This window comes from Emericellopsis cladophorae (assembly GCF_022114955.1).
Source record: "Emericellopsis cladophorae strain MUM 19.33 chromosome Unknown NODE_10_length_638493_cov_120_236322, whole genome shotgun sequence".
NCBI lineage: Eukaryota > Fungi > Ascomycota > Sordariomycetes > Hypocreales > Bionectriaceae > Emericellopsis > Emericellopsis cladophorae.
This window is the reverse complement of record NW_026250935.1, coordinates 46096-66423: the sequence shown is the minus strand read 5'-3', so window position 1 is coordinate 66423 and position 20328 is coordinate 46096. Positions and strand designations below refer to the sequence as shown.

Here is a 20328-nt window from a genome sequence, read left to right as displayed (position 1 = left end):
CACCCCGCCATTCTTCGATAAAACTCCGATCCAAGATTCGATACCTGGTATCTGTTGTTCTCCTACCGCCACGACTCGCATCTTCCTTTCTCTACCCGTGCATTCGGCTCGCACTACTGCGGTTGTTATAGATCCGACGTCCCTAATCTACGCTACCACCAATTTTGCCCACAGCATCTCTCCGCCACCGACAAGACGACACACGACCCCTCCTCTTGAACGAACTGACGCGCGACGCTGCAGTCGATCATGGCAAAAACAGCCGTCGACCTCAAGAATGAGGGCAACAAGGCTTTCGCGGCGGGCGACTGGCCGGCCGCTATCGACTTGTACACACAGGCCATCGAGCTCGACGATTCACAGCCTACCTTTTACTCAAATCGAGCGCAGGTTGGTACACCCATGGGTCGGCTGCTTAGCCATCCAGCTGTCTTGTGACGGGCCTTGGAACTGACCAAAACTGCAAGGCACACATCAAATCCGAAGCCTTTGGCTACGCCATCGCGGACGCCACCAAGGCGATAGAGCTCGACCCCAACATGCTCAAGGTGCGTTGCCAGAGTACCGAGAACGCCAACCACACATGGTTCGAGTGCTGACAGCCTGAAGGCGCATTTTCGACGAGGTCTTGCCCGCGCTGCGATTCTGAAACCAAAGGAAGCCGTAGCTGACTTCAAACGATGCGTCGAGCTCAACCCCCAAAGCACTGACGCCCGACTCAAATTGGAAGAATGCAAGAAGATTGTGCGCCAGCTGGCCTTCTTCGCCGCCATTGAGGTCGGCGACCAGCCCTCGGCGGCTGAGGGCCTGGATCTGGACAACATGGTTGTTGACGAGAGCTACGACGGCGCCCGTCTGGGCAAGGAGATGACGCAGGAATTCATTGATGACATGACCGAGCGCTTCAAGCAGGGCAAGAAATTGCATCGCAAATACGTATACCAGATCATCCTCGCCGTCAAACAGATTGTCTACGAGGAAGCGACCATGGTCGAGATGAAGATCCCCTCGGGTGTCGAGCTGACCGTCTGTGGCGACACACACGGCCAATACTTTGATCTGATGGAGTTGTTCCGACGCAACGGAAACCCGAGCGACAAGCATTGGTACCTGTTCAACGGTGACTTTGTGGACCGTGGCTCATGGTCAACGGAAATCGCCCTGCTGTTGTACGCGTACAAGTGGCTTCGCCCGCACGGCTTCTTCCTGAACCGCGGCAACCACGAAACAGACGACATGAACAGGGTGTACGGTTTCGAGGGCGAGTGCAAGGCCAAGTACAACGAGAGGTACGCAAAGTCTATCTGTGCGGCCCCATGACACCGCTAACAAGTACAGGACATTCAAGCTCTTCTCGGAAAGTTTCTCCGCCTTGCCTCTGGCTACCCTTATCGGCAAAAAGTACCTCGTCCTCCACGGCGGCCTTTTCTCCGACGACAATGTTACATTAGACGACATTCGCAAGCTCAACCGACACAACCAGCGCCAGCCTGGACAGTCCGGTCTGATGATGGAGATGCTCTGGACAGATCCGCAAGAGGCAAAGGGCCGCGGGCCCAGCAAGCGAGGTGTCGGCATGCAGTTCGGTCCCGACATCACAGCCAAGTTCTGCGAGAAGAACGGGTTGGAGGCAGTCATCCGCAGTCACGAAGTGCGCATGGACGGGTATGAGGTACAGCACAGCGGTCGTTGTATTACTGGTATGTCCATACACGCCACATGGGAGGCGACTGCTAATCGTGTCAGTCTTCTCGGCGCCCAGGTACTGCGACTCGACGGAGAACAGGGGTGCTTACATCAACATTGGCCCCGACTACAAGCTCAAATACGAGCAATTCGACGCTGTGCCGCATCCGGACATCAAGCCCATGGTAAGCTCCCTTTGCTGCAGAAAATCGTGTCCAACACTGACCAGAACCCAGGCATACGCCCAGAATTCTCTTCTCTCGTCGCTTATGTAGTAGACTTGGAGGATGTGCTCGTAGGCAGAACTCGCATAACGCATGGTCAGGCGTCAGGACACGGTATATCGGAGGAGTTTGCAAATATAAGCGCGCAGATACCCCGTGTAGATCGTAAAATCGTTAGATCAAGGGCTGGACAGGACCTTGGGTTTTTTATTTGAATTCCGTGTCGGTGGCAACTCTCATGATTTCCATAGACGTTCCTGGCCATCGTTGCCCACCATGGTGCCTAGCCAGTCGGACGCCTGTTTGAGTCGGAGCACGCGTCTCTGCCCGTTCTCGACGAGACCTGCCCATGCGGTGATGGCTGCCGTGAAGGTGCTCAAGTCCTCGCGTGGCACTCTGACCCAACACTGTGATCCGCTTGTCTTCAAGATGTCCACGGGCATCGCCTGACCGGAGAGACCGAAAGACTGACGCAAGGCCGCGGTGCAGTATGACTTGACCTGCAGATCGTCAAGCTCTAGTGGCTCTGTCGACTCGGTAACAAGCTCCATGTGGGCATACGACCAAGGCGCATTCTTGACGGTGCACGTCAGGATCTCATGTGACTTTTCCAGGCCGGCCTTGGAGAAGGACACTTCCCCTTGTTGCGTCATACTGAAAGGTTTAATTCGTCGCAGAACGGGTCGAGCTGGATGGAGGCAACTCAGTAGAGGCTGTGGGTGAGGGAAGCGAAGGTGAAAGTTTCGAAACGCAGCGAGGACTCGCATAAATGCATAACCTTGACCTTGAGCGAACAAAGGCTCACCGCGCCTCACCAACGTCTATTTCACACTCACCACGACACCAAATCTTGGCTCACCAGGAATACCTGTCCTCAAAGGCATCATTCCCATCACAAGGAGCCAACATGGCGTCAGCATTTGTCGCTCCCGGCCAGCAACGCTACCTGCGCGCCTGCATGGTATGCTCCATTGTGCAGACCTACGCGGTACGCCATGATGCCCTCGACCAACCAACCTTGAAAGCTCGGTTTTTCTAACAGTGTACATCCAGCGCTTCCGAGATGGCGGTTGCCCCAACTGCGAGGAGTTTCTCCGTCTCCAGGGCTCGCAGGACCAGATTGAGAGCTGCACATCGCAGGTCTTCGAGGGTGTGATCACGCTCGCGGATCCCACAAAAAGCTGGGTCGCCAAGTGGCAGCGGCTGGACAAGTACGTCGCCGGCATGTATGCCATCAAGGTCAGCGGGCAGTTGCCGGACGAAGTGAGGAGTACCCTGGAAGAGGAGTATAGGATACCGTACATCCCGTGAGTGCATCCAACCCCAAGACACCAGATGAAGAGGCATGCTAACAGTGAGCAGACGAGACGGCAGTGAGGCGGAGATTGATCAGTAAAATGAAGAAGAGTACCGACTGTACAGTATCACGGCGACAGGCGTTGGACGGGGCTGGGAAAGAACTCTTTTTATTTAAATCATCACTTGAGTACAACAGCTGAGCAACGAATGGTATCTGGATGAACGCTCTATTCCGACCCTTGTATCCCAGTGTGAAGCCAGATTGTCTTTAACGCCTGCGCATGAGAATACCCTCCTATGATGACTTTTGCTTCTTGGGCACAGGCATGCTGAACCCCCCGGACCCTCTTGAGCGTTTCCGTTCCATCTCCTCCTTCATTATCCGCTCTGCCTCGCTCATCTTCTTGGGCTGGTCGATGAAACCGCCCTTCTTGCCCCCGGACAGAGCATTCTTCTTTGCTTGCGCAAACACATTCTTAGTCTGTGGCTTCCCTCCCAGTTTCAACGACACTCCGCCGAACCCTGCAGGTTGAGCAGGCGCCCTGTCCTCTTCTTGCTGTGGTTGTTTCTGTTCTTTCGGGGGCGAAATCTGGCCGGATGCTTCTGGCGTGCGTTCTTCGACTGTGGGGTTGCTGGACTCGGCTTTGGGGGTCGACTTTGCGCCGCCACCAAAGGAGAGTGTAATCTTCTCGCCCTCCTGTCTCTTCAGCTCGCGCTCGGCAGCATCGCGCTCCTCCTCCTTGTCGTGTCGTGCATTGGCCTGCGCCCTCTTGATCTGCTCGCGAATCATGCGCTGCTCGACTTCCTCATTGCCCTGATCCTCCGCCTCCTTCCTCTTGAGCGCGTTTCGTCTGCGTAGCGCTTCGGGTGAGTTGTCGATCCAGGCAATGTGGATGCCCTTTTCATTCTCCTCCACGCGACAGATGCCCTCTCTACCCAGATGTTTCGCAAACTCGGTCAAGCTCGGCCACTTTGTCGAGTTCATGTGCACGTGCTCCTTGTTCGCAATGTATTCCTGGTAGAACCTGTTGATCTGCACCTCCTTTTCGCCGTGGCCCGTCCGTAGAAGCGTCAGGAAGTCGCGCTGGAACTGGTTGCTGAAGTCGTTGATGAACTTGCGCGGATCCTCGCCGACGACGAGCATCTGCCGCACGTGCGACTCGGACTGCGTGTGCATCTTGAAGCCGTTCGCATCGCGGCATTGCTTCTCGCACACCTGGCAGTACCATCGGAGGCGCTGCAGGCCCTTTGACTTGAGCTTGTTGCTCAGGTGTTTGGTCGAGCCAACCTCAGCCTTGGGCATGATGGCGGTGGATCGCGGATGTCGTGCAGTTGATTGGTCGTGATGAGGGTCGTGTCTTTCGCGGAATCCTTGGGGAGCTTGGATATGGCCTCGAGTTCAGAGAAGGGTTGTATCAGAACAGCGATGGATGAATAATTAGGTCGAGTGGGAGCGATCAGAGAGACTGTAGGCCGACAAACTTTCCATACAGATCCGCGGCTGCAGGGGAGCGGGCTTGCATTTCGCGGGGCTTATCTTAGCAGTGGACGGAGCCGTTCCGCGCCTCTATGGATTTTGTACCTCACGCATGACCTGCTTCACCTCTATCGTCTAAACCAAGCCTTCAACGCCAACGCCCATCGCCAGCCCCTCTGGCACTCACACGCAAGTAAATAAGCGCGTATACCGCGTCCTTAATTTCTGGGCCCTAGTTTCGCTTGGTCTACCAAGCTCGACAGTCGAGCGCGTCCTCCTCCCTGTCTCCCCTGATCGCGACACACACCCGACTCCGCCGACATGTCTGAGCGAAAAGTACTACAAAAGTACTATCCTCCCGACTTCGACCCAGCGGCTCTGGGTCGTCGTCGCGGGCCCAAGCAGTCAGGCCCCAAGGTACAGACTGTGCGCTTGATGGCGCCGTTCGCAATGTAGGCTGTCTCATTCTCTCGAAGACGCGCGACAAGCATGGCTAATCGACTCTAGGCGGTGCACTTCATGTGGAGAGTACATATACAAAGGAAGAAAATTCAAGTAGGTGCCTGATCTGATCAACGACGACAACGAAGATGGTGACGGTTTGCTAACACGTCGCAGCTCGAGGAAGGAAACGCCCCCCGACGAGAAGTATCTCGGGATCCAGATCTTCCGGTTCTACATTCGTTGCACCCGCTGCTCCGCCGAGATCATCTTCCGCACCGACCCCAAGATACACGACTACACCATGGTGAAGGGCGCCGTGCGGAACCATGAACCATGGCGCAACCGCGAGGCGGAGGAAGAGTCCACAGACGAGCGCCTAGACCGCCTGGCGCGCGAGGAGGCCGAGGAGGCGGGCGACGAAGAGAAGAATGCCATGGCGGAGCTGGAGGCCAAGAACGAAGATGCGAAGCGTGAGATGGCGGCGGCCGATGCGTTGGACGAGATCCGCCAGCGCAATGCACGCATACACCGATCAGAGAAGGAGGGGATGGACTTTGCCGATACGATTGTCAGAGCAGAGGATGAGGAGAGGGAGCGTCTGGAGGCAGAGGACGAGGCCGCGGCCAAGGCAGCATTCGCGGCACGCAGGGCACAGGTGGAGATTGATGAAGTGCCCGAGCATCTTGAGGCGACAAGTGATGCATCATCTAGCAGCGCGCCCATACCTGGGTCGGATGAGGCGCTGATGCCTCCACCACCTGCGCCGGCGGCTGTTGTGAAGACGCCGGTTGAAGGTGCAGCAGCAACGGCGCCAACCTTCAAAAGGGTTGTTAAGAAGAAGAAGGATCATTCAGCGATGCTGGGCATCAAGAAGAAGCCGTCGCTGGTGTAGGGTGGTATATAGTGTGCAAACATGTGTTAAGCCGGGTAACTTAGCAAATACTTGCCATAGCCTTTCCCATGCACAAGTATCAAATTGTGGAATGTCAACAATTGGCCACTACTATCACGGATGTTAAATGCGACTATTCCGTAGTCACTAATTAGTTGCGGTGGTCTTAAACAGTTCGAGAAAAAGTTTCGAGTTATATGGACAAGATATTACATCATTTGTCGCAAGTGTCGCAGTCAGATAGATGTATCTGGCATTCAATCACATATTTCCGTGTCAAAATTTTGTCTCCAACAGACCGTGACGTAGTATTCATCCATAGATCTGAGAATGTCGTGATAAAACTCCTGATTACGGATTTCGCCTATTCAAACTCCTGGGCCCCGTATGCATTGCCCATGATGCTTCCCAAGTAAAATCCTAAACTCCTTGCATGTTCGTGATAGCGTTAAAAAAAATAAAATAAAAAAAGCATTCCCGGCTCGCTCAGTGGCTGCGTTGGGACCGATTGCCAGAACCGGCGGCGGCGACAGGATCAACCGTTATAATGGTACACTCATGTTACTGTGAAGCGCGATCCATCCAGATTACTCGGTTGGACTAGTTCCATTCGTCATGGAACTGCGCCCACTGGCAGCGCCGTGCTGCTGAGACGTCGTCGAGGTAGACTGGCGACGCTCAGAGGGGTGGGCGCCCTGAGCCTCCATCTGTCGCTTGGTGTGCTCGTGCATGAAGCGGGAGTACGACGAGATGTCTGTGGGAGGGGAGTTCGAGGTGGGAATATTCATGGCGTAGGTATCGGCGGAAGACATTGTTGATAAAGTGGTGAGATGATTGATGTGATAGTGAGAATCTGTTGGTGGTGGGAGAATGTGGTGAGAGACTGTGCCGTGTAGCAGCTTTTGCTTAAGTTTGATTGGTGGTGGTGGTGGTGGTGATGGTGGTTGATGATGATGAGGTATCCGACTGATGGGGAGGATAACACGGGGGCTTTATAATGGGAATTGGAGAGGACGAGCACCGGCGGGGACGGGTTGACGGGCTGTACGCACTACGCCCTTGAGACAAATTAGCTCGACGTAGGGATCGACATAGCGCACTGCTTGTGGATGGTCGAGATGGCGTAACCTGGCAGGGTTTGGCTGCACGTACGTCGTCGAAGCGTGTGTGGTGCAGGGAAGATTCAGGGTCCTCTTTGCCACCCCACCCCTCCAATCCCGGCACCCACTCCCACTAACAGCGCAGGAGACTGCACTAGACAATGGACACCACAAACACTCGGACCGCATGATGTAGACAGCCTGAGAAAAATGGAGGCTCTGACGGTGAATAATGACGAACTGGGAAAGACCCTGCTGATCGCGTGCGACGAGGGCCACTTGTTTGAGTGGGCGATATGACATGGTGGCTGGCCCCTTGAGCAACAATTGACCAGGCTGGTCATTGTTTCGAGGGGCCTTGGCTGACATATCGCGGTGGGCGAGAGTTCCAGACTTCTTCCTTTCTGTCTGTCTGTCTGTTTGCGCAAGCGGCAGAGCACTGGACTGTAGTGGACTGGGCTGGACCGCTGCTTTGAAATGCGCCAAACGCGGGAAAGATCGGCGCGGCCGCGCATGATGTCATTGGCTCATCTGCAGCCAAGCATCTCGTTCTTGGCGTCTTGCCCAGCCCTGACCCTGGCAGCCCCGGAGCAATCCAGTCGTTGGGGCGCAACAGGTCACTGTTGCGGTTGCCAACGACGTGGGAATCTTGCTGAGAGATTTCTTCTAAACTGCTCATTTGTGCAAGATCATTGGTCAAACAAGAAGGGGTCCAGTTGACGTTCGGGGAGAGCAGCACTGAGCCAGCGCCGGACAGCCTTCAAAGGTCCAGAACCCAGGTTCCCGCCCCACACGCCCAATATTTGTTCCGCACCTTTACCGTGCACTGCAAGTAAGATTACAGCGGCACGGCGTCGCGGGCTGACTGCCTGACAGGGTGCCTACCAGGCCTGGAAGTCCCGCTGTGCCGCTCTTGGCGGACTTTCAAAATGCCAAAGCCCAAGGTCAGGCGAGCAAATCCCATGTTTATGACACGCGCCAGGTGACATTCCCATCCTGCCCGTTGAGGCCGTCCCTCCCCTCTCCGTCCCCCAAAAGTCGCGCATTAGCTTGTAGACGCGCGAAATCCCTTCGCTCCTGAATTCAACAAATTATCTTTCATGGACACGATAACTACTTTCAGTCGGAACTCTGCTTCGAATTTCCCCTTCGACAACAAGCGCCGACGCGCCTCGCGCCAACCCCCCCTCGAGCGCTTGAATCCAGTCCACTTCTAGCAAATGGCCGCGGACATGACATCAATTAAAAACGGAGCCGTCCATTCTCAGCACGCCGACCCCAGAACGGTGACCTCACCTGCCCACCCGTTTTGTCGCACAGGCAGAAACGCTCGCGCAATGGGCGCCACTCTCGACAACCTCGAAACGGACAAGACCACAGAAAAAAAAAAAGCCCCAGAGATTAACGTAGCTCGCGAATGGGTGTGGACAGTCACCGTCCCGATCGATGCCTCCCGTCTCGGGCAGTGCTGTCAGCCAGTGGTGTGGACGGAGGAGCCCTGGCGGACGGTGACTTCACCCGCCGCCACCCGATGATGTCAGCAAGCACCACCCTAAAGCGGTCACCGTTTTGGTGCGTCTGCCGCCGACGTCTGTTATGCCGTCACACGTCCACCAAGGGGCGAGCAGATCCTCGTTCATCGTCACTCGGGAGGCGAGCAACTGATGTCGTTCCCGAACGGATGATGGAGAACAAGTGGTCCGTGTGTACAAGCTGCCTGTCCGCGCTGGAGGCAGGCACGAGCTGAGCTTGTCGCACTTGTTGTATGACGGCTGTTGCATCATCCTCATCACCATGGGTCCTGAATGCTGGCCGAGGACCAAAGGAAAAAGAAAGAAAAATTTTGGCGGCCACGCGAAGCTTGCTGCCGACCAGAGAGTAGAACGGATATCGTCACCAACAAGTGCCGCGCGCAGAGCGGGATGAGCCATGACAAGTGCGCGCAAAGGCTATGCGCCTTTAGCTCACCAATGGCATCATAGGCCCGTCTCGAACGCAACGTCAGGAGGCTAGCCTTGCAAGGTGCAACCTACTACGTCCTGCGTCAGGGGAGCACAACAGCTGCCGCTTTTTGCGAGTATTCTGGTGTGCATGCTAGACGCGTCTTGGAAGGCTGCCCGTCCACAGTCACACGAATGCAGAAATGCCCCTTTGCATCCCCCCTCTTGTCCTCTGGAACCACTCCCCCCCGAGACCCTACGTGCAGCGTGGCGAATACTTCGGGACGCGACGTATCTACGTACTCTCCACCAGCGCTCCTCCGCATTTCAAGGACGCGAGATCTTGAGGCAATGGAGTCAGGTTGGGTATCGAGCCAATGGCCGTCTGGTTCTCATGGGTTGCTCGTGAGACTGTTGACAATTAATTACTTGTCGGCATGGCCAAGTTGAGCATATACATGAAGCCATCCAGGGTCTATCCTCGGCACACCTCGCTCACTCATCCAGGGGCTGGTTACCTCCTCAAAACTATTTAGGCTTCTGGCATTTGTCTGGCTCGGAAACTGTGTGGCTTTCTTTGAAGACTAACGCTTGTACAAGCCCAGTGTGACTACAGTCCTTCTGGAAGATCCAGGACCCAGGTGACCCAGCTATAGATATATTCGAAAGTGTATTAATATATTAGAAACACCTGTATTGCAATCTAAATCCCTGCTCCAACTCGGCTTCTGCTTCTCAAAAAATTCTACTATTTCTCATACGTTATATTTGACGTCTTCTTCCCCTTGGCTATGTCTGGTGCCTGCTCCGAGAAGAAATTCCGCTTGGCAAGCGAGATGAGAAAACCCGGCAATTTCCACCCATTCATCTGCCCCGTAGCCTTACTCCTGCCCAGCGTTATGGCATAGACGCTCTTGGTGTCAGGCGTGTACGTGGCGATGGCCTCCCCACGCAGTACGTAGCCCGGCATATATTTGACGAGGTGATCGGTCTGCGCCGCGGCGACCATGGCCTTTGACATCTCGAGCGAGCCCACGTCACCCGCCACAAAGATGTTATCGTGGCCCTCGGCCTGGAGCGTGGTGGTCTGCTTGATGAAGCCCTCCGCGTCGAGCATGGAGGCGGGTGCGAACGATGCGTTGGGAACGACCCCCGTCGCGGAGATGTAGGCCCCAGCCTTGAGCTCGTTCGTCTTGCCGGTCTTGTCTGTGATCTCTAGGACGGTCTCCTGGCCCGATGTGGTGATCTTTGTGATCTTGGAGTTGGGGATGAGCTTGACCTTTTGCCTCTCGAGCTCAATCTTGGCCTGCCGGCGGACCTTGGGGATCATGTCGGCGACCAGGGGCAGCTCGTCGTTGTAGACAAAGTAGACGGCCTTCTGACCGGACTGGGCGTACTCGCATCCGAATTCGCCGGCCGTCTCCGTGCCCGTGGCACCTCCGCCTGCGATGACAATGGTCTTGGCCTGCTCGACCTCCTTCCTGATTTCAAAGAGGCGCTCCTTTGTCTTTTCGGTGGTCCCGAGTGTTTTCCAGGGTGTGTTGTCGCGCGAAGAGGAACCCGTGGCGACGATGAGATAGTCGTAGCTCAACTTTGTCTGGTTCTCGTCCACGCCCTTGACGCTGAGCTGGTTGCTCTCCGGGATCAGGCTCTCGGCTGTGCCTTGGAGGAACTGAAACTTGTCCCCGGGATATTCGGAGAACTGGCTCGAGACGGGGAGGAAGACCTTATCCTCGGACATGGCCCCGGGCACAAGGACTCTAGGCATGGCCAGGGGGAAGAGCATGTGTGTGTTGGGGGCTACGACGATGAGCTTATACGAGTCGTATGGCAGCACGACATTGCGCATGGTCTGGCGGATCAGGGGCATGGCGGCAAGGCCAGCGCCCAGGACGACAATTGTCTTCATGATGGATGTCTGCTTCAGTCGTTGAGTTGGTGAACGAGTAGGTTTTCTTGGGCCGTGTGTGATGAAGAGGAAGATGGAGTGAACGGACGTGACGAGTGCATGGCATCCCGAAGGCCTCTTATACAGCCTCGCAAGCTAATGCCGTATCTACCGTAATATCACGAGGCGGTCTTCCTCCGGATAATGTTCTCGGACACATTGTAATCAATGCCAATATCCTGAGAGGATTAATACCCCAGGCTAACACTCGGGTCCGGGATTGCGCACAAACACCGTCCCAATTCAAGATTCAAGTCCAATTCAACCAATCAGCTTCCTTAGCGCGCAACTTGTGCGCGCGCGGCCTCTAGCGCTCGGACGGGACATCTATGAGAGTGTGCCATAGGATAATGGTGTAGGGAATTACTTGACCCTAGCTTTGTTATCCTCACGACTCGCGCGGTCTTGATCAATGCCATGTTGCCCATGTTGACTCGCTTTGCATTTCCAATCTCCTGCTACTGGGGCCCGTCACGACATGTTCATGGCATCGGGCCACTCAAGTGTATCAAGGTCGAGGTTGGTGTCGTCCAGCCCGTCGAATAGGTTGGCGTCACCCTCCACCCCCGGAGGGCCTTCGAGCCCGCCCATTGTAGACAAGCCATCCAACATCATATCCCCGTTGTCGTTGCCGTTGACATTGTTGTCGTGGTGACCGTTGTTGCCCGCCAGCGATTCCATGCCTGTGTCCATGGTCACATCTCCTCCTCCATTAAGACCAATGTCGTCCATCACAGTCGACCCCATGTCCATGTCTGCGGACATGTTGTTCAGATCTGTGTTCATCATATCCATGCCAGCAGCCATGTCATTCAGGTTGGACGGTGGTAGAAGATCTGTGGGGACCTGCGGAAGGGCCATGAGTCCCTCCACTCTGCGGTACAGGCGGACAACAATGTCTGCGAGCATGGGATCTGTCTTTTGGATCTCATGGCACTTCTCAGCCTCCAATCTCAAAACTTCACGGAGCGTATGCAGCCGCTGGACAGGCAGCTGTTGAGAGGCTGGAGGGTTCTCTGTGCAGGCCGCCGGCGGCTCCTTCGTAACATCGGGTGCGCAGATGAGAGCTGCTGCAACATCGTGAACAAGACTCGGCAGTTCAGGTTGTTGAGCAAGTTCCTGGCCGTTGGCTTCGTAGAGCCCCCGGATCTGCTGCCGTAGCTCCTCAACGATCAGCCGGAGGACCTGCTCAGGCCCCATCAACCTCGCCGCCGTGATAAACTGCCGGTGTGAGTATGAGGTGGGCATATTCAACCCCGGGTTGGCAGTCCACTGCATGAGATTGTGCGTCGTTGTCTTCAGGGTGCTCCAAAGCCCATGTGGCTCGGTTCGGCACCAGTCCGTGATCTCGCTCATGTCTGCCCCCCCAAGCCGGCGGCATTTGGGCACGCTCTCCTTCAGCATGTTCAGAAGTGGCTGGACATCTTGGTTACTGGGGTCGCGCCTGTGGAGATAGGTCTGTAGCGCATTGTGAAGCGGCTTCGCTATGATCTTCTTCACAGACGCCAGCAGGGAATTAGCCTCGCTCGAGATGGCGCTTGGCAATAAGAGCAGCTGAAGAATCTTGATGACGGCCTTTTGTTCAATCTCTGATTCTGTCCACAGGTACTCGGTCAGGAACCGTATGGCTGGCACGAGTGCCGGCAGCAGGAACGTGTCGACCAGATCTAAAGAAAATTGTCAACCAACGACTTTGCGTCAGTGCTGGCGGAAAACTCACATTCTACACCGCTTTTGAGTGCCTCATCCGTAATGTAGCCGTGGGCGTATCCGATGACAATGCTTCGAAACAGAGATGCCGCCAAGCAGTAGAAATCCTGTGGAGGGCATGAGGACATGAGATCATCACCGAGACCACCAGCTTCCGTGTCAAATAGACCCAGTAACCAGCCATTGACGTGCTCCTTTTCTCGTGCGGAGAGCTGAGCGTCGGGTCGACCAACGTGAGACTGCGTGATAATCTTTCGAACAGCCGACCCCTGAGAGTACAGTCCGAGATCTGGAGGTTCGAGACCATATCGATATACAAATGCGAGAGCCAGTAAAAGTATTGAGCCAAACTCTTCGTACACAGGCTGATACTCGGCTTGATCTTCCTCATACCGCCAGTGATCTAGGAGCTGGCACAGAGGTCCCAGCAAGGAAGGGATACTTTCAAACAGTAGTAGAATATCTAAACTCTGTGGTTTCTGGACAAGCTCGATGCAGAGAAGCTTGAGGGACATGGTATCCTTCTCGTGGCATTGTCTTCGAATAATCTAGGCATCATTAGTCGCGGTTTGAAATGATGGGAGAAAAGCCTTACTTCGGCGATAGCATGACAGACAGTGCCGACATTGCCACTGTCCCTGTCTAAGTCTGCGAGCAAATCCTGCGGCTTGAGGTTGTGCGACAGATAGTCCTGCACGAGCTTATCGCGGATCTTCTTTTCGGGCTGGCTAGACATGGGCATCTCGCCCAGCACCGCTTCAAGCCGCTCCCGGTTGATGAGGCCGTGGAGCACACAAGCTCCACAAAATTCCTCTCTCACGCTAGAGGTATAGGGGTTGCTGATTTGGTCCTCGTTGAACATGGCGGATGCTGTCGGGAAAAGACCGGTGTCAACCTGATTGAGCGCATTCGTAATACACGTCTCGGCTGGCTGAGGCGAGAAGCCCGGTGGGAGGAGCTGGAAGAGAAGTGACGGGACTTTGTTGATGAGAAATGAGCGAAGCAGGGGAGCATCCTCCCGTGCGCTGCTCCTAAAGACTGCGGTGGCGAGAATGTCAAATGAGGCCAATATGAGGTCCATGGCAGCATGCTGGTTGTCGCCAGCGTATCTATTGTTGAGGAAGCTGATGAAGACGTTGTCGTTGATCAAAGGTCGGCCAGCAAGGCAAGCATTTAGATGTATGTACATGCCTGTCCGGGTCGAGATGATGGGCACCTGGCGGACCTCAAAGCTATCCGGTCCAGCCGCTGAGTCGAGCATGTCGTTCATGGCGGCATCGGCGGCCTGCTTCTTCTTGTCCACGGGCTCGGAGCTAGCAAGGACATTATTGCGAAAATATCCGAGCTTGTCCAGCATCGGCCTGGACGTTCCCGCGTTCGCCAGCTGCGGCAAGAAATCAGCAAGATTGGCGGAGAGTTCCCTGCAAAGTTCTGTGCACTCTTAGCTACGACAACAATCAAAGGATCGACCAGTCCAGGCTCTACCCACCTCGAGCAATAGGCCTGCTGACGATCCTCAGGACAGCCTCATTGTCGGTCAGGCGCAAAAGCAGCGGCACAAACGCCGCCTTGGCCGACCCCAATTCCATGCGCAAGCTGGATGGTTGTGACATGACATCCAACGGTGCCGTTGAGGCCGTGGCGACAAACAGCGCTATCCATTGCGACACGACCTGGAGCACCGCGTACGCTGTCGTCGTGTTCCTGACCGCCTCGCCATCGTGAAGAGACTTGACAATCCTAAAGAACAAGACCTCTTCTACCCAGTACGAGCTTTTCCATCGCAGCGGCTTGCCCTCCGCGTCTGCCTCGTTGCCATTCGGAGTTTTGGTGTCTTTGGCCAGCGGCCCCGAACCGGCCGACTGTTCTTCAAGCAGCAGGTGTGCGGACGAGTATTTGTAAAGCGTCTTGAGTATGGCTGGGGTATCGATACAGCCCAGGTCGCTGAGCTTCTGAAGATATGGTGGTATTCGGGGATCAACGCTGTAGCAATCGTTTGGATGCGGTCGCAGGAAGAGGTCGGCGATCGCTGCGGGCGGCAGATGGTGTTGCTGGTACAAGAGCCTGGCAAAGGTCTGAAATTTGTCGATTGGCAGTCTCTCGTTAAGGCACCTGCGCGCAAATTCTGTCCAGAGGAACAGAGACTTGCGCAGGTTATCGGCGACGGGTTGGTTGTCCATGGCGAGCGCACCCGAGGGCTACCCTGATGAGAGACAGTCTACGCATGTGGACGCGACTTGGAGTGAAAGTCTTTTGTATGACTGGGACGTCACTAAATATCCTAGAGCGATAGCAATAAGAGCAAATAAGATCTTGCTTTGGCGACGAGCGTGCCTTTGGTGAAGTGATTAGAAGTGGTGCTTGTGGACAGACTCGATTTGCAGGCGCCGCTTGTCGGTCGAGCTTCTTGGAGCGCAGCGCGCCTTCCTTCAATTGACGTCGAATTCGGCGGCCGGGCCGGGGGTCGTCAAAGTGGGGCATGAGCCTATGCAAGGTACGTACCTTTAGTCACAGACGAGATGCTAATAAAGCGAATTCCACCTCGCGTGACCATGTTGAGTACTGCGAAAGCTGTGAGAGAGCTTGGGGAGACGGAGCAGGTCTTTCTGCCGAATTGTTCACAATGAACGTAAGCTGCTTCGTACTTACATCCATTTAGACACTCCGAAAGCTGCGCCCATCATAGCTGTCCAAGTACTAACACAACTTGCAGGGTCAACCAGCCCACGCTGCGATTGTGTAATCTTCAAGTTCATTCCATCGTCCAATTGACTCAGCTTGCTGGTCTGAAATGCGATATGTGACTCGGAATAGCCCTGCGATGCAGCCAGGCAATTGCAGCGCCATGTACGTCCGTAGAAACGGGGAGGGTTCGTGAGGTAAGGCCAGATCACAACGTGGGGAAGCTGCATCACGGCAGGAACCAGTTGGTGTGGCTGGATGGACCCTGTCTGCAGTCATCCAAGCTCCGTCCTGGCCTCGCCTCGCCTCCGCAACGTCGCCTCTGTGCTGCTGCTCCTCCTCCTCCTCCTCTTCCTCTTCCTCCTCCTCTTCCTCTGTCCTGCCATTCTGTTCCTCCATTGGTTGCCTTTTCTCGTCACTCCCTCTCCCCCGTCTCAGCTGTCAGGTCCTCCATCCATCCAGTCGTCAATCATGCTCTTCAGCGCCTCGCTTCTGGCCATCATGGCCACCAAGCTCCTGGGTGTCTTTGCCCAGGTACGTCTTGCACCGGACCCGATGAACCAACAATTGACCCCTCTCGTTCCCGTCTAACGCGCTTCTAGGACGCAGATGCCGGCTTCTCCCCCGCCGACGGCGGCGCCGTCCTCAATGCCGACATCACCACCTCGTTCCCCGACGCCGACCTGGGCGTCAAGCTCGTCAACGGCCGACCCACCAATGCCCTGCTGGAGATCGTCAACAAGGACGACGCGCCCATGACGGTCGTCTTCGTCACGGGCGCCCTCGTCTCCACCAAGCCCGTCGCCGACGATGCGCCCCGATACCAGTCCATCCTGCGCAACCTGACCGCCGTCCAGTACAACGTCGACGTTCCCGCCGGCGAGACCAAGAGCCTGCCCTACACCTTTGCCCAGGACATGAACCCCCAGGAGGTCCGTGTTCAGCTCACCGCCGTCGTCACCAGCGGAAAGGGCGAGATCTTCCAGGTCGCTGCTTTTGACGACACCGCGTCCATTGTCGAGGCCCCGGTCAGCTTCCTTGATCCCCAGATGTACGTACAAACCCGCCCCTCGCGCTCCTTGCTCTGGACTGTTTTCTGACGCAATGCCAATGTAGTATCTTCCTCTACCTATTCTTGACTGGCGCATTCGCGGGCATTCTGTACTTTGTCTACAAGACCTGGATCGAGGCCTTATTCCCCGCCCCAGCGCCCAAACGCTCCAACGCCGCTGTTGGTACGCCCAAGACCCCCAAGGGCAAGTCCGAGAGCGAGGCTGTGGTTGAGGCGACTGGTGTCGCTGTGGAGCCTGACCAAAGCTGGATTCCGGATCACCACGTGAACCGGCCCTCTGCGCGCCGCGTCAAGTCCGGTGCGAGTGCCAAGAAGAGGATCGAATAGAGGGATGTGTGCATTCTATAAAATAGGCTGCTGTTGGAATATTGCAGGTGATTCAAGCTTCGTGTGGCCGTGCTCAATTTTTGGCCAGATGCTGGAACAGCCTTGAATCAAGATTCGAAGAAGGCTCCGCACGTTCTTGGGCTGGGGGAAGCAAACCATTGGTATGTGTCTATAGTTTGTGTGAAATAGCAAGCAACGGCGGTGATCAACAGCCAGTGCGACATTGAGAAGTAGAAAGTTCACGTCCCATTGAGGACTACATGACACTGCACTCTAACCCATACATGGCGCGTTCCACCTTTTTCCGAACGTGGTACCAGTCCGCGCGTCGCTGTGCGTACTCGTAGACCTCCTCCGCTCTGAAGATGCCCGCAAAGCGATCTCCGTCGGCAATGACGCTCGCCATGTCCTTGGCATGCTCCGGGTCAATGAGGTATATCTGGCTCAACTCACGCAGTGCGCGGAAATAGGCCAGGAGATCCTGGTTGCGCAAGGTGCGCACATAGTCAAAGTACAGGTTCATGTCGGCAATGAGCTTGATTGCGCCATCGGTCGAGATACGCTGGCGCTTGAGGTGCTTGCATATGGCCGTGAAGAGACGCAGCCCGACCTCGCCGTTGAACACGTCCAGCATGGACTTGTCGGTGGTGCCGGTCAACATCTTGGTGTGGCTGGAGACGAGTTCGACGATGCGCTTCGCGGTGGGCGTGGGTCCCATGTCCGACTCGTCCCGGGACGACTTCTCGGCCGCATCACCACCCGACAAGGTGGTGGCGGCGGCGGTGCTAGGCGCAGGGTTGTAGTCAGTGGGCAGCTGCATGGTGCCATGGAGATACTCGACCTCGTCCATAAGGACGTCTATGCCCTTGTTCAGCCCAGCCGCGACGCTTTCATCGAGCATCTGCTCAAATTTCTTCTTCGCCAGCCCAGACGGATCGAGAAAGTCGTCCTTGTCCGCGATCTTGGGCGCCGCGAGCTGCTGCTCGTAAAAGACATCCACCATCTGGGAAATCAAATCTCCGACGTTGACGAGCTCGATAAACGTCACCAGGGGCGCGACACCCTGCTGGTTGTGGTCGCTGACTTCGCGTGGGTTGTAGTGTGACAAGTGGTCCACAGCACGGTCAAAGCCAGGCTTGACGTGACGCTGCCCCAAGATGCGCAGAAGCACCACGAACATGTTGGCGCACTGCTCGCGAGCTTCCTCGCCGACCTGCCCACCGAGTGTCATGAAGACCGATGTCCGGCCAAGACTGACTTTGGCTGTATGTACCAGGTTGAGGGCAACTTCGATGCTGAACAGTGATTTGATGCCCTCCAACTTGGACGCCATGAGAGCAGCCTTGGCGGCTAGTTCGTCGGTGGGGGCCTGATCAGGGAGAGGGCTATTGCGACCCTCCATGGGAATACTAAGGCTGGGCGTACCTGGCCTCGATAGCTGCGGTGTCAGTCCCGCGACCCCTGTGGCGCCGTTGGGCACCGGCTGCTTAGCTGCATAGGCAGTCGATGCTGTAGCAAACGGCGAACCAATGCTGGGCAACACAGTGACGGGCATCATGACAACCTTCTTGAACGAGCTCAGAAAGTCCTTCTTGTCGGCCGACCGATTGATGTTGGACATGTAAAAGGACTCGAGTGTCGAGTCTTGCTCAGAAAGCTTCTTTTCCCAGAGAGACACCTCGTTCTCCGCATGCCTCGTGAAGAAGTCGAGCTCCTCCTGCAGATACAAATCAAGGTGAGGCTCAAACACTCGCAGGGTGAGCTCCTTGGCCTTTGCCTTGACATCCTCCCCCGACCCTGGCGGTGGTGTGAGGGACTGGAAGAAGAGGAGGGTCTGCTCGAAAACGCCCGACACAGCTTTCAAGTAGGCCGCGATGCTGCGGTCATGAGCTTCGTCAAACAGCGGTGTGGTATACTCCATGATGATGTCGTCTTTGATGCGCTCAAGAAGGCCCCAGAAAACCTTTCCTGGCTGGGGGAATATCCGCGCCATGACACTTGCCTGGTCGTTGACCTTGGCGAGCAGCATCTCAAAAAACAGCCGGGACGGCTCGAGAGTGACCTCGTCCGGGATCGCACGGCTCAGACAGGCCACGGGGTTGAACTGTAGGTCCGCATCGTCGAAGATGGGGTGCTTCTGGATGAATAGGTCCACGCCGCCCTGCCCGTTGAGCTCGTGCAGCACGTGCGCATACCTCTTCATCCGTCCGTCCACGTCCCAGAACTCGTAGCCCTGCTCAAACTCGCGCAGCACCGCGCTCTCAAAGATGCCCACCATGGACTGCAGCTTCTCCTCGCGCTCGAGGCACCCGGCTGCCCAGTCACTGCGCGCGAACCTCGTCAAATTGGCGAGCATCCTGCCCTGGCGCTCCGGGTCCCGGAAAGCCTTGAATAATATAGGATCGGCATGCGATGTCGCACGCACAAGGTCAAAGTAAAAGGGAGCGAGAGCACCGTAGATCTTGCCGAACTCTTGACGTGCCCCGCCACGTATGCTCCGGGAGTGCTTAAAGACTTCGAGGTAGACATCAGGATTGCTGGCTGGCCCGTCCTTTACCGCGGAATTCCCTATGTTTGTCGCCTCGAACCCATCGCGAAGCTCCGACATGCGTCGCCGGCGGTTCTCCTCGCCCGATGATGCTTTCCTCGTGTGGCCCTCAGCGGCCGCATCGAACAAGGTTGTGCTTGCCGGGCTTTTGGGATTGGCAGCTGGTTCGTTGGCCATAGAGCCTGCGGGGGATTTGATCTGCTCCTTGGCCTGCTCAGCTGCTTCTCGCCGCCTCTTGATTGCTTCTTCAAAGCGTTTCCTAGCCTCCAATTCATCCCAACACCCCATTGCTCGAAGTCGTGACACCCATCTTGTGTCGTCGTAGACCATTTCTTGCATACGTCGAGACGCTCGGGCGAAGCGCATCTGATCAGACACTGGCAGGTAGTCGAGGATTGCTACGAGGATCTCTGTATTTCATTAGCCCACTGAAGTTCGTATACACCTGGCGGTTGCGCTGACCTGCTGGCAGGCTCGCTCTCGAATCAACCATCGACGTGGCCTGTAGAGCGCTCAGGATGCCGGCCCCTCGGCCGGCATTCTGTTTTGATTTGTACATGACGGCTCGTCTATGATCTTAGTGTTGAATGGCTTGCCGGCAACAGACGGGCTGGACGTGTCCGTAGGTAGGACTTGGGGTGGGTGTATTCGGCCTTCATCAACCGTCGCTTGGCTGATCAAGACGCAGCAATGGCATCGTGCCTAGCCCGCGTTCGAGAGTGTTCCGGCGCCAATCGATATATTGTCGGGGTTCGCGGACACCGACGATGAGTGGTGGTGTTTGTGGGGGCGAGTAGCTCGGCAAGTAGCTTTGGGGAGCTCTGACCAAGGTCCTTTACTCCAGCCAGGCAATCGATGTATCAGGTAACTTGGCCGACCTGTATCTTGCTTGCAAATGGCAATTAAAAGGCGGCGGCTCGCGTCTCGATGGGTGTAGCGTAACAGTAATGCCTCTGTTGGTATGTGTCAAGCTGGGGTC

General features: G+C 55.9%; 10 protein-coding genes across 10 annotated transcripts; 4 read left to right on the top strand and 6 right to left on the bottom strand.

The window, feature by feature from the left end:
• Positions 1 to 249: 249 nt before the first annotated feature.
• J7T54_002025 (Serine/threonine-protein phosphatase T-like protein) lies at positions 250 to 1961 on the top strand (the record flags this gene model as incomplete). The annotated part of the gene is made up of 6 exons (XM_051504622.1): positions 250 to 390; positions 468 to 548; positions 610 to 1289; positions 1339 to 1665; positions 1763 to 1871; positions 1923 to 1961. 6 exons carry the CDS (start codon positions 250 to 252, stop codon positions 1959 to 1961), a joined length of 1377 nt encoding a protein of 458 aa, XP_051363722.1.
• Positions 1962 to 2146: 185 nt separating this feature from the next.
• On the bottom strand, positions 2147 to 2563 carry J7T54_002024 (uncharacterized protein; the record flags this gene model as incomplete). Its single annotated transcript, XM_051504621.1, has 1 exon — positions 2147 to 2563. One exon carries the CDS (start codon positions 2561 to 2563, stop codon positions 2147 to 2149), a length of 417 nt encoding a protein of 138 aa, XP_051363721.1.
• Positions 2564 to 2817: 254 nt separating this feature from the next.
• Positions 2818 to 3306, top strand: J7T54_002023 (transcription elongation factor SPT4; the record flags this gene model as incomplete). Its single annotated transcript, XM_051504617.1, has 3 exons — positions 2818 to 2898; positions 2964 to 3217; positions 3273 to 3306. 3 exons carry the CDS (start codon positions 2818 to 2820, stop codon positions 3304 to 3306), a joined length of 369 nt encoding a protein of 122 aa, XP_051363720.1.
• A 198-nt stretch (positions 3307 to 3504) lies between these two features.
• J7T54_002022 (zinc finger protein RTS2) lies at positions 3505 to 4512 on the bottom strand (the record flags this gene model as incomplete). Its single annotated transcript, XM_051504616.1, has 1 exon — positions 3505 to 4512. One exon carries the CDS (start codon positions 4510 to 4512, stop codon positions 3505 to 3507), a length of 1008 nt encoding a protein of 335 aa, XP_051363719.1.
• A 495-nt stretch (positions 4513 to 5007) lies between these two features.
• On the top strand, positions 5008 to 6022 carry J7T54_002021 (uncharacterized protein; the record flags this gene model as incomplete). The annotated part of the gene is made up of 2 exons (XM_051504615.1): positions 5008 to 5138; positions 5305 to 6022. 2 exons carry the CDS (start codon positions 5008 to 5010, stop codon positions 6020 to 6022), a joined length of 849 nt encoding a protein of 282 aa, XP_051363718.1.
• Positions 6023 to 6609: 587 nt separating this feature from the next.
• J7T54_002020 (uncharacterized protein) lies at positions 6610 to 6834 on the bottom strand (the record flags this gene model as incomplete). Its single annotated transcript, XM_051504614.1, has 1 exon — positions 6610 to 6834. One exon carries the CDS (start codon positions 6832 to 6834, stop codon positions 6610 to 6612), a length of 225 nt encoding a protein of 74 aa, XP_051363717.1.
• A 2976-nt stretch (positions 6835 to 9810) lies between these two features.
• On the bottom strand, positions 9811 to 10971 carry J7T54_002019 (uncharacterized protein; the record flags this gene model as incomplete). Its single annotated transcript, XM_051504613.1, has 1 exon — positions 9811 to 10971. The coding sequence occupies one exon, from the start codon at positions 10969 to 10971 to the stop codon at positions 9811 to 9813; it is 1161 nt and encodes a 386-aa protein (XP_051363716.1).
• Positions 10972 to 11481: 510 nt separating this feature from the next.
• On the bottom strand, positions 11482 to 14900 carry J7T54_002018 (uncharacterized protein; the record flags this gene model as incomplete). The annotated part of the gene is made up of 6 exons (XM_051504612.1): positions 11482 to 12677; positions 12731 to 13009; positions 13072 to 13123; positions 13206 to 13268; positions 13316 to 14151; positions 14210 to 14900. 6 exons carry the CDS (start codon positions 14898 to 14900, stop codon positions 11482 to 11484), a joined length of 3117 nt encoding a protein of 1038 aa, XP_051363715.1.
• A 641-nt stretch (positions 14901 to 15541) lies between these two features.
• On the top strand, positions 15542 to 16801 carry J7T54_002017 (uncharacterized protein; the record flags this gene model as incomplete). Its single annotated transcript, XM_051504611.1, has 4 exons — positions 15542 to 15567; positions 15678 to 15936; positions 16005 to 16453; positions 16519 to 16801. The coding sequence occupies 4 exons, from the start codon at positions 15542 to 15544 to the stop codon at positions 16799 to 16801; spliced, it is 1017 nt and encodes a 338-aa protein (XP_051363714.1).
• A 256-nt stretch (positions 16802 to 17057) lies between these two features.
• J7T54_002016 (F-box protein-like protein) lies at positions 17058 to 19908 on the bottom strand (the record flags this gene model as incomplete). Its single annotated transcript, XM_051504610.1, has 2 exons — positions 17058 to 19759; positions 19812 to 19908. 2 exons carry the CDS (start codon positions 19906 to 19908, stop codon positions 17058 to 17060), a joined length of 2799 nt encoding a protein of 932 aa, XP_051363713.1.
• Positions 19909 to 20328: the final 420 nt, after the last annotated feature.